General features: G+C 43.7%; 3 protein-coding genes across 3 annotated transcripts; all 3 read right to left on the bottom strand.

Annotated features, from left to right (window-relative positions):
• Window positions 1-1797: 1797 nt before the first annotated feature.
• Window positions 1798-9606, bottom strand: LOC137256283 (matrilin-3-like). Its single transcript, XM_067794025.1, has 6 exons — window positions 9236-9606; window positions 7822-7876; window positions 5623-5820; window positions 4122-4265; window positions 2616-2738; window positions 1798-2382 (listed from the first exon to the last, which is right to left on the bottom strand). The coding sequence occupies exons 1-6, from the start codon at window positions 9242-9244 to the stop codon at window positions 1817-1819; spliced, it is 1095 nt and encodes a 364-aa protein (XP_067650126.1). The 5' UTR covers window positions 9245-9606; the 3' UTR covers window positions 1798-1816.
• Window positions 9607-10341: 735 nt separating this feature from the next.
• Window positions 10342-11712, bottom strand: LOC137255452 (cilia- and flagella-associated protein 251-like). The gene has a single exon (XM_067792890.1). It carries the CDS (start codon window positions 11710-11712, stop codon window positions 10342-10344), a length of 1371 nt encoding a protein of 456 aa, XP_067648991.1.
• Window positions 11713-12160: 448 nt separating this feature from the next.
• LOC137255451 (uncharacterized) lies at window positions 12161-13675 on the bottom strand. Its single transcript, XM_067792889.1, has one exon. The coding sequence runs from the start codon at window positions 13673-13675 to the stop codon at window positions 12161-12163; it is 1515 nt and encodes a 504-aa protein (XP_067648990.1).
• Window positions 13676-18086: the final 4411 nt, after the last annotated feature.

Raw genomic sequence — 18086 nt, 5'->3', positions numbered from 1 at the left:
ACCCTTTCATGATGCGAGTGTTCAAGACTCGTGATTGGAGGCAATCAGATTTAGTAGTGCAATCAGCGACCTTGTTTCTAAAGTGATCGTTCGCAAGATCTCGGTAATTTCCGGATGCATCGTGAAAACTAGAACCTCTTCCCGAGCGCGATACTCAAATGTTTCTTCTAGACAGAACTCAGTCATGTCATATTTGTTTCTCCACATTACTTGCATTTGTCAAGTTGAATCTAGGTCGATGTAACACGTGTTCTGATTGGACAAAAAAAGGGGAAATAAATCTACTGCCATTCTTTGCCGCTAAGGGGTTTTATGAGAATCGCGAATTATGGCCGTATTAGAACAGAGGTTCGTAGGAAGATATGACAAGTAACCTCTGTGGGAAGAGAATGGCCCAGCCTCCCCTCCTGAGGGTTTTATTGCCTGCTCCGCTGGGTAAGGGAATGACGTGCATAGGCCATCTCGAGACCTGGGTGACCTACCGCCCGTATGTTGACCTCGCTTCTCTACTTTGTGTAGACTGTGTTATGAGAGAAATTGAGTAAGCGCCGCTCAAGTGGTCACAGTTGGCTTTCTACCAGGTAAGTATAAAAAATGACATTTAATAAAAAATGCTATATTATTTGTTGGTAAAATATGGTACAAGAGTTTCTATTGAAACCATTGCATATTGTTGCCTTTGGAACAGCGGAACGGAGTATGGTTTTAGTGTTGGCCACAGTTTCTATCGATTTCATTCTCTAGTATTTTATTCCATTTTACACAATGTTGATTTTTAATTGATTTTTTTCAAGTAAAGTCCTGTAAAATAATTGACTTCCGTGTTCTTGTCCAGGCAAGAAGTTTTTTCCTGATGTTTTGTAAATTGATATTACTTCTTTTGAGGAATGCTTTAATTGACTATTCCTGGAAGTACTATAACCGCGAGAGTTGTCATTTGTTACAGACTTTGCAGCGGTGACCCCGTCAATAACTGAATAGGTTAATACCTTTACCGGCATCAAAACTTATTTTCTCACTGCAATTGCTACAGACACCCGACATCAGCCCTGCCGCCATATAGCTGGAATATTGCTGAGTGCGGCGTAAAACTAAACTCACTCACTCACGACATCAACCATGTGCTTAGACATACTGCATTCCTTGCAAATTTTGGAACACTATAAAAACGACCACATCTACTCGGGATGCATGATTTTGGGGGGGTGGGGGTGGTGTCAGCTGGTTTAGCAATATTCCAGCAATGTCACGGCGGGGTACTCCACCGCTGTATGATCAGTCACTAAACACATGAAACTTACATGACTGAAAAACGGATTTATGTGTGAAGCTGCGGTTATGGCGATTATAGAGGGGTGGCCCAATGGCGCTCGCTCATGACGCCCAAGACACGGGTACGATTCCCTCAGGGTAGAATGTGGAAAGCTCACTTCTGGTGTCCCCCGCCGTACATATTGCTGGATTATTGCATATCCAGTAGATGTGGTTTCAGTGTTGTATCCACGACGCGTGTGAGTCAGTTGGTGCACACCCGTAGTTCAATTACTTATGCAGGCTGCTTATGTGTGTTAAGTATGATGCAAGGCAGTGTATTCATTTTGATGTCAGAGAGAGTACCAAAGACTGGGTACACGATAACGGGTCACACATGACATTGTACCAATGTATACCAGGTCGAAGGCTTATTAATATCACCCCGTGGGACACGAGAAATGGACTTACATAGTATCCCTGAGGCGAATGAGAAGGGGGTATATTACAACACTAGACACCAACCCTGATATCAACAATCACAAATTGTATGCAGACCTTTTATTTAGTCGCACCTCTTCAGACTAGCCCGAAGTGAACTGACTGCATCACTGGAATGAATCCGGAAGACGTCACCAGGTGTTGTAGCCATACTGTAGACAGTGGAATTGGCCTCCACGTCGGAGAGAGCAACAACATATACCTCTGCTTTAGCGTGTAAGCGTGGGATGCTATCTTCGATGAGCCTCCTGTTTTCTTCTGTAGCGAACCCATCTGTGAACATGATGACCGCGTTATGGGCACCCCGTCGATCCCCATTTGCACGTGTGAAAACTGAATTAACAGCCACGTTGATGGCCCCGGCAATATTCGTAGAAGAACCTCTCTCGAAGACCTGGTCCTTGAGAGCTGTCAGTACGCCCGACTTACTGTTGCTGTATTCACTCAAACCGAATACCACTCTGGCGTATGTGGAAAACACCATATATGCAACGTTAGTGGTGTCAGCGTTAATGCTCAAAGGACTTAGCAAACGTTCTTGAAATTGTCTCACTTTGTCAAAGGTGGTTCTGCCAACGGAGAGTGATACATCTTCCATGATGAGAATGTCTTGTCGAGATCGATTGCAAACTGCAAGAAAAAAACACGTGCAAAACGTGAATGTCACACTGTCAATGGAGGGAGGAATCATTGGTGACTGATTTCGTGTTTGTAATAGTGATTGTTATGGAGTTTCTGTTAATCTGTTTACCAAATTGACTATGACATTAAGCCAAGAATATTTTGGTATAACATCGTGAGGACATGATTGTTAAAGAGATGCTAAATCAAACTTATTCCATCACTGTCAGTGTCAAACTTACTTGTACAGTTACGGCCCCTGAAGCCGGGAACACATATGCACTTGTAGCCAAATTGTAATTTCCTGTTGATTTTGCATCTGCCCCCATTAGCACATGGGTTGCTAGCGCAAGGATCATTGTTGACTGCAAAATGAAATATAAATGTTAGCTCACAAACTGTATTTCGAAATAGGAACAACTAAATAATCAGTGTGATTTTACAAATACAGTTTTTGAAAGGTGATTATCAGACTGTAGATCAGTATGGCAGTTTTTGAAAGGTGCTTATCAGACTGTAGATCAGTATGGCAGTTTTCGAAACGTGATTATCAGCCTGTAGATCAAAACGACTGTTTTTCGAAAGATGATAATCAAAGTGTCACCCGCATGATATTACCTTTGTGACTGGCATGACATGTGTTTGCGGGGTGCCAGTCTTACAGATTTTGAAAGGTCGTAAAAGTGTGCGCCAGTATTAATTTTTTAAAAGGCGATTTAGGTGTGACCGGTCCGAGAGTTTATAAAGGTTGATAAGAACGGGTTGGCCCCGTTTACGTCAAGTCTCAAACTGTAACATTTCGGCCGAAATTATTTCATCTGAAGACTTTGATTTTGTGTATAGCACGTCTATACTTATATAAGTGAGTGAGTGGGTGAGTGAGTGAATATGCTTTTACGCCGCTTTTAGTAGTATTCCAGCAATATCACGACGGTAGAAACCAGAAATGGGTTTCGCACAATGCACCCATGTTTGGAGTCGAACCCGGGTCTTAGCAGTGAGAAGCGAAGACTTAACCACTAGGCGGATCTCCCGCCCAGATGTTTATCTAAACTCCATCCGATCCAATATTTCATACATCCTACACAGACTGTATAATCTAGAAATAACATTTATTCTCTGACTAGCGCATGCTTGCGACACGGCGCCGCCATTTTTTTAAACTCGTGGCGTCACGGGCTAAAGTCAATTTCAGAATCAATTAAATTATGTTTTGTTTTAATTAAGTCACAAAATCAAAACCACTTCCTAGTCGTAGTTTAATATGTTTTTTTTTTAATGTTCATGACCAAAGGGGTTTTGTATGACACAGTTTTTAACCCTAACGATTCATAACCATTAGGTCAACAAGCGATTTTTGACAGAATCATTCATGAAAACAAGTCGTATCTCAGAAAATAGCAGGTGACAAGATTAAATGGTGGTAGATTATGAAAACACGAAGCTTTCACTTTTCTCAACAATTGTCACGACTTCAGGTTTAGACAAACCAGTAAACAGTACTCATACTTACAGAAATGGACAATATAGTAGTAATGCTCTCAACATTGACATCTAATACAAGCCTGATACTTAAAGCATTGATCAAGACAGTTCTAACGCTCACAGCATTGACACCTAATGTGTTAATACAATTAAGATACTTCCAACATTTGCAAATGCAGCATGGATGCTCACAGCAATGACACCTGATATTTTAATAGAGTCATATTTTATGAAGCAGAATAAGGCAGTTATCTAAAACTTACAAAAGCAGAATCCTGATCTTCTGTGGGACGTCTCGAGATAATATATCTCCTTTGTGCCACACATCCTCGTCGAGATCTCAAACGGCCTGTAACAGTTCCGTACCACAACCTTGTTGCACATTACGGATGTGGTGCCATTCTTACCTTAAAGGAAATAAAAACGCTACTTTCAGTGCATGTAATATCAGTACGATGGTTGATTAAATTGTGCTCACTTTTCACTTTCAGTTCAGAAGATCTTGATGGACACTTGAAAAGACACAGCGAGATAGTATTTTCTGATAATACTACCATTTACGTTAAGGGAGAATAAATAACACAGTGATACAAACACATGATAATGCATCACCGGAAACCGAAAACATAAATGCGTGTTATCAGAAAATACAGGGCTTCATCGTAAATCTGTGATATCACAAACAATCACACCATTGTTTTAACAACCAAGCACACGATGTAACAACAATGTGATCATATGGTATCACAATCACACCACGTGATCACAATGTGATCACAAGTATTCACACCGTATAACTCGTATTCACATATGTATTCACTTACAATCACATCTTGTAGTTCCATGTGATCCTATGTAATCACTTACAATCACAAATGTAAACACATGTGATCCTATGTAATCACCTACAATCACACATGTAAACACATGTGATCCTATGTAATCATTCACAATCACACATGTAAACACATGTATTCCTATGTAATCATTCACAATCACACATGTAAACACATGTGATCCTATGTAATCATTCACAATCACACATGTAAACACATGTGATCCTATGTAATCACTTACAATCACACATGTAAACACATGTGATCCTATGTAATCACTTACAATCACACATGTAAACACATGTAATCCTATGTAATCATTCACAATCAGACATGTAAACACATGTATTCCTATGTAATCATTCACAATCACACATGTAAACACATGTGATCCTATGTAATCATTCACAATCACACCATGTAAACATATATGATCCTATGTAATCATTCACAATCACACATGTAAACACATGTGATCCTATGTAATCATTCACAATCACACATGTAAACACATGTGATCCTATGTAATCATTCACAATCACACATGTAAACACATGTGATCCTATGTAATCATTCACAATCACACATGTAAACACATGTGATCCTATGTAATCATTCACAATCACACCATGTAAACACATGTGATCCTATGTAATCATTCACAATCACACATGTAAACACATGTATTCCTATGTAATCATTCACAATCACACATGTAAACACATGTATTCCTATGTAATCATTCACAATCACACATGTAAACACATGTATTCCTATGTAATCATTCACAATCACACCATGTAAACACATGTATTCCTATGTAATCATTCACAATCACACCATGTAAGGACATCTGGCCCTATATAACACCCTACATCACACATATCTATATGCATTGGAGAAGAGTAAGTGACGGTGATGGTCTTACTCTGTCTGTAGACTGGGATTTGGGTGCCACATCGATTAGTTCCTCCTGGATCCTGGTTCAGCAGCTCCCAATGCCCGGGGGCCATATACCAACCAGCACTTAGTTTGTAGTCGTTGATAATGAGTGGACGTCCTGATGTACTGGGGTCGCGATTTTCGATGTTCTCAAGTAGTGTGTAGTTCTTACATGGATCTGTCCCTGAGGCATGAACACAGATGTTTAGGTACTATTTATCATCCAAAACTTATCACATCAGATATCACTTTGACAGTAGACACATGGGTGAGATTCTCTATGTATCAGGCAATCTGTTTACATTAGGCTGCTTGGTTTAGTGTTTAACGCCGCACTCAGTAATATTCCAACTAGATGGCGCCGGTCTGTAAATAATCGTGTCTGGACCAGACAATCCAGTGATGAACATCATGAGCATCGATCTGCGCATTTGGGATACGATGAGAGATTAGGCCTACCAGCTGAAACTGGCGACATGTGCTGCACCCAGCCGTTTCTGCATATGATTGCATATTACCTAAGCTGAAAGTGGTGTAGACAGCAAACAAAGAGAGCAAGTACTAAACTGTACTTTTGTGAACAACAGAACCTGGACTTTTGGCTCGAATTTAACTGACAATTTGTACAAAATTGAATGGTTAGAAATCGGAACTCCAAAAGTTAGGTGTAATTGAATTACCAATAAAACCAAAGGAAATTATCACCATGCTTGGACAGAATGGTCTCATTCTGCATGGCCTGGTTACGTCTCCTTACTTTGCCAAAGATATTATGACCTGATTGATCACTTAGTACTGAACAAGGCTGCATGTCATGTTTATCATGCTAGAAATGTACACAAAGTAAGGTGAGTGAGGTCGTGAATTCTGCCCTTCGCAGTTTTAAAACACTCACCACTAGCGATTCAAGAACCGTTGCATCTAACAAAGGGTACAACTTGAGAGAGATATTTTATCAGCATCTGAGCTGTGAAACACCACTTGACACAGTGTGCCTATCTACACCATATTGAAACACTAGAAATTATTCTTATGTGAGACTACTGCGGTCTCTCCTCATCTCTCATACTGACTATAGTAGCAGCAGCCTTGCAAAAGTAACAAAAGAGCAATATTTTTGGAACCCTCCACTCACAAGATCAACATCTGTTTCATGTTCGTATACATAAATCTTCTAGTTTGGGGAAAATGTTTTTCTTTTACTGCAGCGTCTAAAAGTAACTGTCTTCCATATTAGCATCAAAACTGCTACCGCCGTCACTTCTTTCAAGTCTAGGCTGATGATTGTAGCTCAATCTTACAGTTTCCATCCTTAAACTTTCTGATAAAGCACACCATGATTGTGAGTTGCGCCACGCAAATGCAAGGAGTTTAATAATTAGTTAATTTATATTTACAGCATTGCATGTAATGTCAACAGGGTGCACACTATATGCACAATAGACTGTTGCAAATATCCATCTTTGTGGCTGGCTGTTGATGTGAATAATACAGACCGACAAATCGTCGCTCGATTATCTGTAAATATCGGAGACGAAATTGAAGGAAACCACTAAGCATACCACAAAATGAACACATTTGTGACATGGTTGCATGAATTGTTAACAAAACATAACTGACTACATAATTCAGACCGCCTTGAATATTGCTATGCTTATATAAACAATTATTTCATTATTTTTTTATATCACAAAAGTAAAATTACCATGTCAACACAGTATTTAAATTCATTATATTTTACCTTACGCCGATATTTATCGATATTATGGAGCATTTTAACCAGCCCCTCCCATCGTTTGAATATGCATATCCTTGTTTACTTAAACGATGTTTTTCACAGGTAAAAAGATAGTTGGGAATACACAGTGCCACTTATTTAATAGATAGTATATTTGGGATCACTTTTTCTCAATTAAGTCCAGAATCTAGTGTTTTTGAGGGTTGAGTACAATCTGGGATTCAAACCCACGCTTTCAGAGTGAGGCCACCTAGTCGCCAGTCGTCAGTGATTAAACCGACTCAGCCATCGCTGTGTCTGGTAGTCTGGAGATTGCGGTATAGGTATTGATGGGCCAGGTGGGAATAATTCAGTTTAGGACTGTCAGAGTGTGTTGTTCGCATTTCATAAAAATCTACTGTTAGAGATATTTGGCTCTGTGGGTGTAAGCGACAGGAACCACCTTACCTTGGCTGACGCAGGAATGACAGAAGAACAGGAGAAGCAGAAGGGCTGCCGTAGCCTGGAAGAATCAACATTGGAAACAAAGTTAGTGTCTGCTTAAATATGAATCCAAAGCGTGTTGTGCAAATGCTTTTCTTTTCCATCAAGGGGCAATTTGTTTACCCGTGAAAAGTTCCTACAGCTCGATATTGATTGATTTTGTTGTTGGTATCCAAATATCACACTAGAGTCAGACTTTAATCGTCCACGAGAAGCAGGTTTTCTCCTTGTCTATGGCACACGCAGTCTCAATAGTCTGTGCTGTATGAACAGTAGACACCTGAGAGGAGTACTGGATTCAAGTCCTTGTATGTTTAAACAACGAACTCAACGTCCATTCTAAACGCGCCAGCTTGTGACGTTGGTTCATTGCATAAGTTCAATGCATAAGAGGAAATGATTACTGCACTTCGGTTCCACAAGGCATCTCTGAATGTAGAGCAGCAGTGAAGTGAAGACGTCTTGCTGAACACGTCTCTTCCGGGTGTGTGGTGGAACGCTGTCGACCACCCGCGTGTCACTGGGTAGCTGATCCTCATGTCTCATAGCTGTTTCACATGTCCTACTCATCACACTTTGACTGATTCCAAAGACGTTTGCAACAAAGCCCACTGTTCACCAAGTGTTAAGCATGCTTATGCATTTCCTTATTTTGCAGGACTTCAGATACACTGAGGGATATACGTGCATTAGGTTGTTTAAATCCTCATTAGCAATTGTTTCAGTGCCGTTTCATATTGATGTGCAACGAATACGCAATATATCATTTGACAGGATTTTACCACTATTTGCAAATCTTGCCCATGGCTCTCTGCCTCTGTCCTTTCAGAGGTTCAGCCGTATCATTCGGTCATTGCACACCGGGGTACTTCAGTCGTGATTAATATTTTTTTTCATTGGGACTTCACTCTAAGCACATGTTTAGGAGTAATTTTAGCAGATGGACTTCTAGGCGAACGTTCCCTTCCTTATTTACCTTCTCAACATCCTTACTATCCACTCCTGTCTCCTTCTTTCACCCCATTCCCTTATCTGTCTTCATCTTCCTTCCTAGCCATCTTTATCCTCACCTTCCTCTTTATACTCCTTTCTCCATGTTTCCTTTATTCTCCCCTTTCTCCCCCTCCTCCTCATCCCCATTCCCCTCCATCCTCCAACCTTACTTTCTACATATATATACATATTTTTATATATTTCATAAAAACATACACATCCTCACTATAAAATTAATACATTATTATATATTTAACTAAACACTGCACATAACCCCCTTCTGGATTCAAGCAGCTTATATTCATTCCCAGTGTAAGGTTTAAGCTTGAGGTTCCTTGTACTATAGAACCAGTCTTAGCCTTTATAACATGCATAGAAAACATACCTGCTCCATCGTCCTGTCTTATACCCAAATTTGCGTCACGGTAAATTACGAAATTGTTTTATATGCTGGGGATGGTGTGCAACATGCGAGTGTTCTGGAATTTCATGACTGTAAAACCGATTTCGTAAATTTAGAATTGCCCAAAATTAATTACAGTTTGGCATTTATGACCTTGAACAACTTACAGCAGTCCGCTAAAGAATCAATCCCCACTGTCATATCTGTATCAGCATTATGGTTAAGTCAAGGTAACGGCTGTTAGCTGCTGAGGACCTCCTCAACCTTCAATTCCTCCTTCGCATCATGATCTCAATCTCCCCTTCTTCATTCTCATTATCCTCATCCTCGTCTTCATCACGCTATTTTTCTAAATTAACTTTATCCTTCCTTCTTTTTCATTATCCTCACACACCCCACCCCCATTCGTCCCTCATATCCTCATCCCCCCACTCTATACTCTCATTATCCTCATCCTTCCATTCTTCCCTCTCATAATCCTCATCCTTTTCATTCCTCCTTCTTATTATGCTCATCCTGCCAGTCTTCACTCTCATTATCCCCATCCTCCCATCCTCCCATTATCCCCATCCTCCTATTCCTCCCTCTCATTATCCTCATCTTCCCCTTCTTCCCTCCCATTATCCTCATTTTCCCACTCTTCCCTCCCATTATCCTCATCCTCCCACTTTTCCCTCTCATTATTCTCGTCCTTCCCATTCCTCCCTCTCATTATCCTCATTCTCCCATTCTTCCATCTCATTATCTTCATCCTCCCATCCTTCCATCCCATTATCCTCATCCCCCATTCTTCCCCCCCCCATTATCCTCATCCTCCCATTCTTCACTCTCAGTATCCTCATCCTTCCATTCTTCCCTCTCGTAATCCTCATCCTTTTCATTCCTCCTTCTCATTATCCTCATCCTACCAGTCTTCACTCTGATTATCCCCATCCTCCCGTTCCTCCCTCTCATTATCCTCATCTTCCCATTCTCCCCTCCCATTATCCTCATTCTCCCACTCTTCCCTCCCATTATCCTCATCCTCCCATTCTTCCCTCTCATTATCCCCATCCTCCCATTCTTCACTCTCATTATCCTCGTCCTTTCTATTCTTCCCTCACATTATCCTCACCCTCCCATTCTTCCCTCCCATTATCCTCATCCTCCCATTCTTCCCTCCCATTATCCTCGCCCTCCCATTCTTCCCTCCCATTATCCTCACCCTCCCATTCTTCCCTCCCATTATCCTCATCCTCCCATTCTTCCCTCCCATTATCCTCACCCTCCCATTCTTCCCTCTCATTATCCTCATCCTCCCATTCTTCCCTCCCATTATCCTCACCCTCCCATTCTTCCCTCCCATTATCCTCACCCTCCCATTCTTCCCTCCCATTATCCTCATCCTCCCATTCTTCCCTCCCATTATCCTCACCCTCCCATTCTTCCCTCCCATTATCCTCACCCTCCCATTCTTCCCTCCCATTATCCTCACCCTCCCATTCTTCCCTCCCATTATCCTCATCCTCCCATTCTTCCCTCCCATTATCCTCATCCTCCCATTCTTCCCTCCCATTATCCTCATCCTCCCATTCTTCCCTCCCATTATCCTCACCCTCCCATTCTTCCCTCCCATTATCCTCACCCTCCCATTCTTCCCTCCCATTATCCTCATCCTCCCATTCTTCCCTCCCATTATCCTCATCCTCCCATTCTTCCCTCCCATTATCCTCACCCTCCCATTCTTCCCTCCCATTATCCTCACCCTCCCATTCTTCCCTCCCATTATCCTCATCCTCCCATTCTTCCCTCCCATTATCCTCACCCTCCCATTCTTCCCTCCCATTATCCTCACCCTCCCATTCTTCCCTCCCATTATCCTCATCCTCCCATTCTTCCCTCCCATTATCCTCACCCTCCCATTCTTCCCTCCCATTATCCTCATCCTCCCATTCTTCCCTCCCATTATCCTCATCCTCCCATTCTTCCCTCCCATTATCCTCACCCTCCCATTCTTCCCTCCCATTATCCTCACCCTCCCATTCTTCCCTCCCATTATACTCATCCTCCCATTCTTCCCTCCCATTATCCTCATCCTCCCATTCTTCCCTCCCATTATCCTCACCCTCCCATTCTTCCCTCCCATTATCCTCACCCTCCCATTCTTCCCTCCCATTATCCTCATCCTCCCATTCTTCCCTCCCATTATCCTCACCCTCCCATTCTTCCCTCCCATTATCCTCACCCTCCCATTCTTCCCTCCCATTATCTTCACCCTCCCATTCTTCCCTCCCATTATCCTCATCCTCCCATTCTTCCATCCCATTATCCTCATCCCCCATTCTTCCCCCCCCCCCCATTATCCTCATCCTCCCATTCTTCCCTCCCATTATCCTCACCCTCCCATTCTTCCCTCCCATTATCCTCACCCTCCCATTCTTCCCTCCCATTATCCTCATCCTCCCATTCTTCCCTCCCATTATCCTCACCCTCCCACTTTTCCCTCTCATTATTCTCGTCCTTCCCATTCCTCCCTCTCATTATCCTCATTCTCCCATTCTTCCATCTCATTATCTTCATCCTCCCATCCTTCCATCCCATTATCCTCATCCCCCATTCTTCCCCCCCCCATTATCCTCATCCTCCCATTCTTCACTCTCAGTATCCTCATCCTTCCATTCTTCCCTCTCGTAATCCTCATCCTTTTCATTCCTCCTTCTCATTATCCTCATCCTACCAGTCTTCACTCTGATTATCCCCATCCTCCCGTTCCTCCCTCTCATTATCCTCATCTTCCCATTCTCCCCTCCCATTATCCTCACCCTCCCATTCTTCCCTCCCATTATCCTCATCCTCCCATTCTTCCCTCTCATTATCCCCATCCTCCCATTCTTCACTCTCATTATCCTCGTCCTTTCTATTCTTCCCTCACATTATCCTCACCCTCCCATTCTTCCCTCCCATTATCCTCATCCTCCCATTCTTCCCTCCCATTATCCTCGCCCTCCCATTCTTCCCTCCCATTATCCTCACCCTCCCATTCTTCCCTCCCATTATCCTCATCCTCCCATTCTTCCCTCCCATTATCCTCACCCTCCCATTCTTCCCTCTCATTATCCTCATCCTCCCATTCTTCCCTCCCATTATCCTCACCCTCCCATTCTTCCCTCCCATTATCCTCACCCTCCCATTCTTCCCTCCCATTATCCTCATCCTCCCATTCTTCCCTCCCATTATCCTCACCCTCCCATTCTTCCCTCCCATTATCCTCACCCTCCCATTCTTCCCTCCCATTATCCTCACCCTCCCATTCTTCCCTCCCATTATCCTCACCCTCCCATTCTTCCCTCCCATTATCCTCATCCTCCCATTCTTCCCTCCCATTATCCTCACCCTCCCATTCTTCCCTCCCATTATCCTCACCCTCCCATTCTTCCCTCCCATTATCCTCATCCTCCCATTCTTCCCTCCCATTATCCTCATCCTCCCATTCTTCACTCCCATTATCCTCATCCTCCCATTCTTCCCTCCCATTATCCTCACCCTCCCATTCTTCCCTCCCATTATCCTCACCCTCCCATTCTTCCCTCCCATTATCCTCATCCTCCCATTCTTCCCTCCCATTATCCTCATCCTCCCATTCTTCCCTCCCATTATCCTCACCCTCCCATTCTTCCCTCCCATTATCCTCACCCTCCCATTCTTCCCTCCCATTATCCTCATCCTCCCATTCTTCCCTCCCATTATCCTCACCCTCCCATTCTTCCCTCCCATTATCCTCACCCTCCCATTCTTCCCTCCCATTATCCTCACCCTCCCATTCTTCCCTCCCATTATCCTCACCCTCCCATTCTTCCCTCCCATTATCCTCACCCTCCCATTCTTCCCTCCCATTATCCTCATCCTCCCATTCTTCCCTCCCATTATCCTCATCCTCCCATTCTTCCCTCCCATTATCCTCACCCTCCCATTCTTCCCTCCCATTATCCTCACCCTCCCATTCTTCCCTCCCATTATCCTCATCCTCCCATTCTTCCCTCCCATTATCCTCATCCTCCCAATCTTCCCTCCCATTATCCTCACCCTCCCATTCTTCCCTCCCATTATCCTCACCCTCCCATTCTTCCCTCCCATTATCCTCATCCTCCCATTCTTCCCTCCCATTATCCTCACCCTCCCATTCTTCCCTCCCATTATCCTCACCCTCCCATTCTTCCCTCCCATTATCCTCACCCTCCCATTCTTCCCTCCCATTATCCTCATCCTCCCATTCTTCCCTCCCATTATCCTCATCCTCCCATTCTTCCCTCCCATTATCCTCACCCACCCATTCTTCCCTCCCATTATCCTCACCCTCCCATTCTTCCCTCTCATTATCCTCATCCTCTCATTTTTCCCTCTCATTATCCTCATCTTCCCATTCTTCCCACTCATTATCCTCATTCTCCCATTCTTCCCTCATTATCCTCATCCTCCATGAACCTGTATTTTGAAACGCCAAGCCTGGTGTTTACATAATGTGGAAGTACAATTCTACAGCTAACATCTCAATATCATTGCATCTTACCGATTTCTATCTTTCCCACACAGGCAAATGTTGAAACCTCACCAAACTCAAAACGTCTGAAACAAATGCTCTTGTGCTCCAACAGGAACTCAACCAGTTACCTTCCAAGTAACACCCACAGACCCATTTTTACAGACGGATCCAACGGTCATGGCCAAGAAGCTTCTGCCACTGGATATATGACTGTCTCCTCAAGAATTCCTGGTAATAGTTCCATTTTTACCACACTGGCAAAAGCAGCAGAACCATTTAAAAAACGACAAAATCTTCTTAGATGCATCGTCTTGCCTTCAAGCACTTCACAATGTTACTTCGAGTCACCGTATCATCCAGGGCATTTTAGAACTTTACCGCGATCTTTCTATTGGTCAGTGTGACATCATGCTATGTTGGCTAACGGGTCACGTAGGCATACCAGGTACCACAAAGGCCAATGCTGCAGTTAAGTCACCTCTTGGCAAACTGCTAGTCTCAATACTGATGCCATGTGGTGATTTCAATTTCACTATCCAAAGTTACATTTACGACCTTGTGCAAGTAGGTATACCGTCTAGGTATGAAGAAATAAGCTGCACAAACTGACACCAACAATCGGCTATTACCTACTTGTGTTGTCAGTCAAAGACGTGGTGAGGTAATTCAACGACGATGTAGCATTGGCCACATACGGTGATGGACTTCCTAAGTGTGTCCCTTGCGTAGTGTTCGCCATCATTCATATTCGGCTTCGACCCCAAGAATTCACTACAAAGCAATTAATCGGAAAGATTTCTTTTCCTACGTGACCCCTGAAGGTACGGGGCAGAATAGGCCTGTGTGACGTGAATGACAGACTTTTTTGTTTTTGAATTTGGTGCTATATTTTCTGTTTGTAAAGACCCGTGAAGGTGACGGGGTAGAATAGGCCTTCGGCAACCCATGCTTGCCATGAAAGGCGACTATGCTTGTCGTAAGAGGCGACTAACAGGGTAGGGTGGACTTGATCTATGCAGACTTGGCTATGCAGACTTGGTCTATGCAGACTGGGTCTATGCAGACTTGGCTATGCAGACTTGGCTATGCAGACTTGGTCTATGCAGACTTGGCTACATACACTTGGTCTATGCAGACTTGATCTATGCAGGCTTGGCTATGTAGACTTGGCTATGCAGACTTGATCTATGCAGACTTGATCTATGCAGACTGGGTCTCGTTGAATTATGCTGATGTTGCGTAGAACTCATCTCAACTTCTTCTTCACTCTCCACTCAAGTATTCTTCCTTATCCTCTTTGTTCCCTTTTGTGCTTCTTCCATCTTCCCATTACTCTCCCCTTTCTTCTCCTTCCAGGAACCCTCACTCTACTCTTGTCCACCTTCCCCCCTTCTCCACACACAACACCATCACTACCACCACTATCACCACAATCATCACTAGCAGTATTACCACCAGTATCACTGCCAACACCATCACTACCACCACCACCAGTACCACCACTACCACTACCATCACTACCACCACCAACACATCCACAACACCATCGCCACTGCCATCATTACCACGACTACCACCACCACTATCACCACTATCACTACCATTACTACTACCACCACTTCCAAAATCCACACGACCCGTGAAGGTCCCGGGGTAGAATAGGCCTTCAGCAACCCATGCTTGCCATAAAAGGTGACTATGCTTGTCGTAAGAGGCGACTGACGGGATCGGGGGGTCAGACTAGCTGACTTGGTTGACACATGTCATCGGTTCCCCATTGCGCAGATCAATGCTCATGTTGTTGATCACTGGATTGTCTGGTGCAGACTCGATTATTTACAGACCGTCGCCATATAGCTGGAATATTGCTGAGTGCGACGTAAAACAAAACTCACTCACTCACTCCAAAATCCACACCACCACTGCCACTACCATCACTACCACCAACGCAGCCGCCACCATCACTACAACTACGATCACCACCACCACCGCCATCACCACCATCATAAATAACGATTGAAGCCACGTTGACGACTACGTCCAGAACATTCATCATTGTCTTGGTGAGTATATGCGCTATCACCACAAGCTGTGGGAGTTTTCGATGGATCAACAACGAGGTAAAACAACTGCACGGGCATTTATCACCTCATTGAATTGATGTCGACAAGGGCGAATAGGACGGCGGTGCTTCTAAAAACACACTCCTGAACTAATGGTCTAGTGCGTCCACGTGAAATACACGATAAGTAACGGTCAGTGTGAATATTTAATTGCATATTTCCAAAGGGTTGTGGGGTAGCCTAGTGATTAAATTGTTCTCTCGTCACTCCGAAGACTCGGGTTCGATTCTTCACATGGGAACAATGTCTAAAGCCCATTTCTGGTGTACCGCGCTGTGATATTGCTGGATTATTTCTTAACGAGGCGTAAAATTAAATTTACTCATATTCAAAATGCAGCTGACCAGTATCCTTGAGAGTTGGAAAAAAACGACAGTTTTTTTTTCAATACATACTTTATCCATTGTCTGCTGTGAGCCTTCGATATTGATGTAGAGAATGTGTAGATTAATACTACTTCATGAATGCGAGAGTGGTCACGAGACTCACCATGATCGACGCCATATTCTCCTTGGTCCAGAACTGCAAAGTGCATCTGTGAAGACATTTTAACTTTTTATTATTAGTTTTAAACACTGACCAAAGCCAGGAATATCAGCTTTAATACTGGTCTGACTGAAAGGGTCGGATGGTGAGACTCGATGACTTGACAGGCGCATGTCATCGTATCCCAATTGTCCCCTTGACGCTTTTGAACATGAGTTGCGATGGTAGACTGGTGGTAAATATTATTGTTATGGTATGGACAGTGACTAGCATCCGTGCCATTTAAGATCATTTCTTGCTTTGAAAGGTTCTATTTATTTGCTATTTCATCACAACGATTTTGCAGCCAACGCACTATAGTTGGTGACTGAACAGAAATTCCCACTTGATTCCAGGTGTAGTGTGGTAGGTGGACTGTGGTAGGAGTAGTATGGTGGGAGTAGTGTGGTAGGTGTAGTGTGGTAGGAGTACTGTGATAGATGTAACTTGGTAGGTGTAGTGTGGTAGGTGTAGTGTGTTAGGTGTAGCGTGGTAGGTGTAACTTGGTAGATGTAGTGTGGTGGGAGTAGTGTGGTAGGTGTAGTGTGGTAGGTGTAACTTGGTAGGTGTAGTGTGGGAGGAGTAGTGTGGTAGGTGTAGTGTGGTAGGTGTAGTGTGTTAGGTGTAGTGTGATAGGTGTAACTTGATAGGTGTAGTGTGGTAGGTGTAGTGTGGTAGGAGTAGTGTGGTAGGTGTAGTGTGGTAGGTGTAGTGTGGTAGGTGTAGTGTGGTAGGTGTAGCGTGGTAGGTGTAACTTAATAGGTGTAGCGTGGTAGGTGTAGTGTGGTAGGTGTAACTTGGTAGGTGTAGTGTGGTAGAAGTAGTGTGGTAGGTGTAGTGTGGTAGGTACAGTGCGGTAGGAGTAGTATGGTAGGAGTAGTTTGGTAGGTGTAGTGTGGTAAATGTAGTGTGGTAGGTGTAGTGTGGTAGGAGTACTGTGATAGGTGTAACTTGGTAGGTGTAGTGTGGGAGTAGTAGTGTGGTAGGTGTAGTGTGGTAGGTGTAGTGTGGTAGGTGTAGCGTGGTAGGTGTAACTTGGTAGGTGTAGTGTGGTAGGTGTGGTGTGGTAGAAGTACTGTGTTAGGTGTAGCGTGGTAGGTGTACTGTGGTAGGAGTAGTGTGGTAGGTGTAGTGTGGTAGGTGTAGTGTGGTAGGTGTAACTTGGTAGGTGTAGTGTGGTAGGTGTAGTGTGGTAGGTGTAGTGTGGTACGTGTAGTGTGGTAGGTGTAACTTGGTAGGTGTAGTGTGGTAGGTGTAGTGTGGTAGGAGTAGTGTGATAGGTGTAACTTGGTAGGTGTAGCGTGGTAGGTGTACTGTGGTAGGAGTAGTGTGGTAGGTGTAGTGTGGTAGGTGTAGTGTGGTAGGTGTAACTTGGTAGGTGTTGTGTGGTAGGTGTAGTGTGGTAGGTGTAGTGTGGCAGAAGTAGTGTGGTAGGAGTAGTGTGGTAGGTGTAACTTGGTAGGTGTAGTGTGGTAGGTGTAGTGTGGTAGGTGTAGTGTGATAGGTGTAACTTGGTGGGTGTAGTGTGGTAGGTGTAGTGTGGTAGAAGTAGTGTGGTAGGTGTAGTGTGGTACGTGTAGTGTGGCAGAAGTAGTGTGATTGGTGTAACTTGGTAGGTGTAGTGTGGTAGGTATAGCATGGTAGGTGTTGTGTGGTAGGTGTAACT

Source organism: Haliotis asinina, chromosome 11, assembly GCF_037392515.1.
Source record: "Haliotis asinina isolate JCU_RB_2024 chromosome 11, JCU_Hal_asi_v2, whole genome shotgun sequence".
NCBI lineage: Eukaryota > Metazoa > Mollusca > Gastropoda > Lepetellida > Haliotidae > Haliotis > Haliotis asinina.
Note: the sequence above shows the minus strand (reverse complement) of the source record. Positions and strands in the feature narration are given on the sequence as shown.

Coding starts and splice junctions, on each gene's coding strand:
- LOC137256283 (XM_067794025.1), bottom strand. Junction 5,821..7,821: donor TCATTCCTGCGTCAGCCAAG/GTAAGGTGGTTC, acceptor TTCATGCCTCAG/GGACAGATCCATGTAAGAAC. Junction 4,266..5,622: donor AATCCCAGTCTACAGACAGA/GTAAGACCATCA, acceptor ATTTCCTTTAAG/GTAAGAATGGCACCACATCC.
- LOC137255452 (XM_067792890.1), bottom strand. CDS start 11,712: ATGGGAGGGAAGAATGGGAGGATGAGGATAATGGGAGGGAAGAATGGG.
- LOC137255451 (XM_067792889.1), bottom strand. CDS start 13,675: ATGAGGATAATGAGTGGGAAGAATGGGAAGATGAGGATAATGAGAGGG.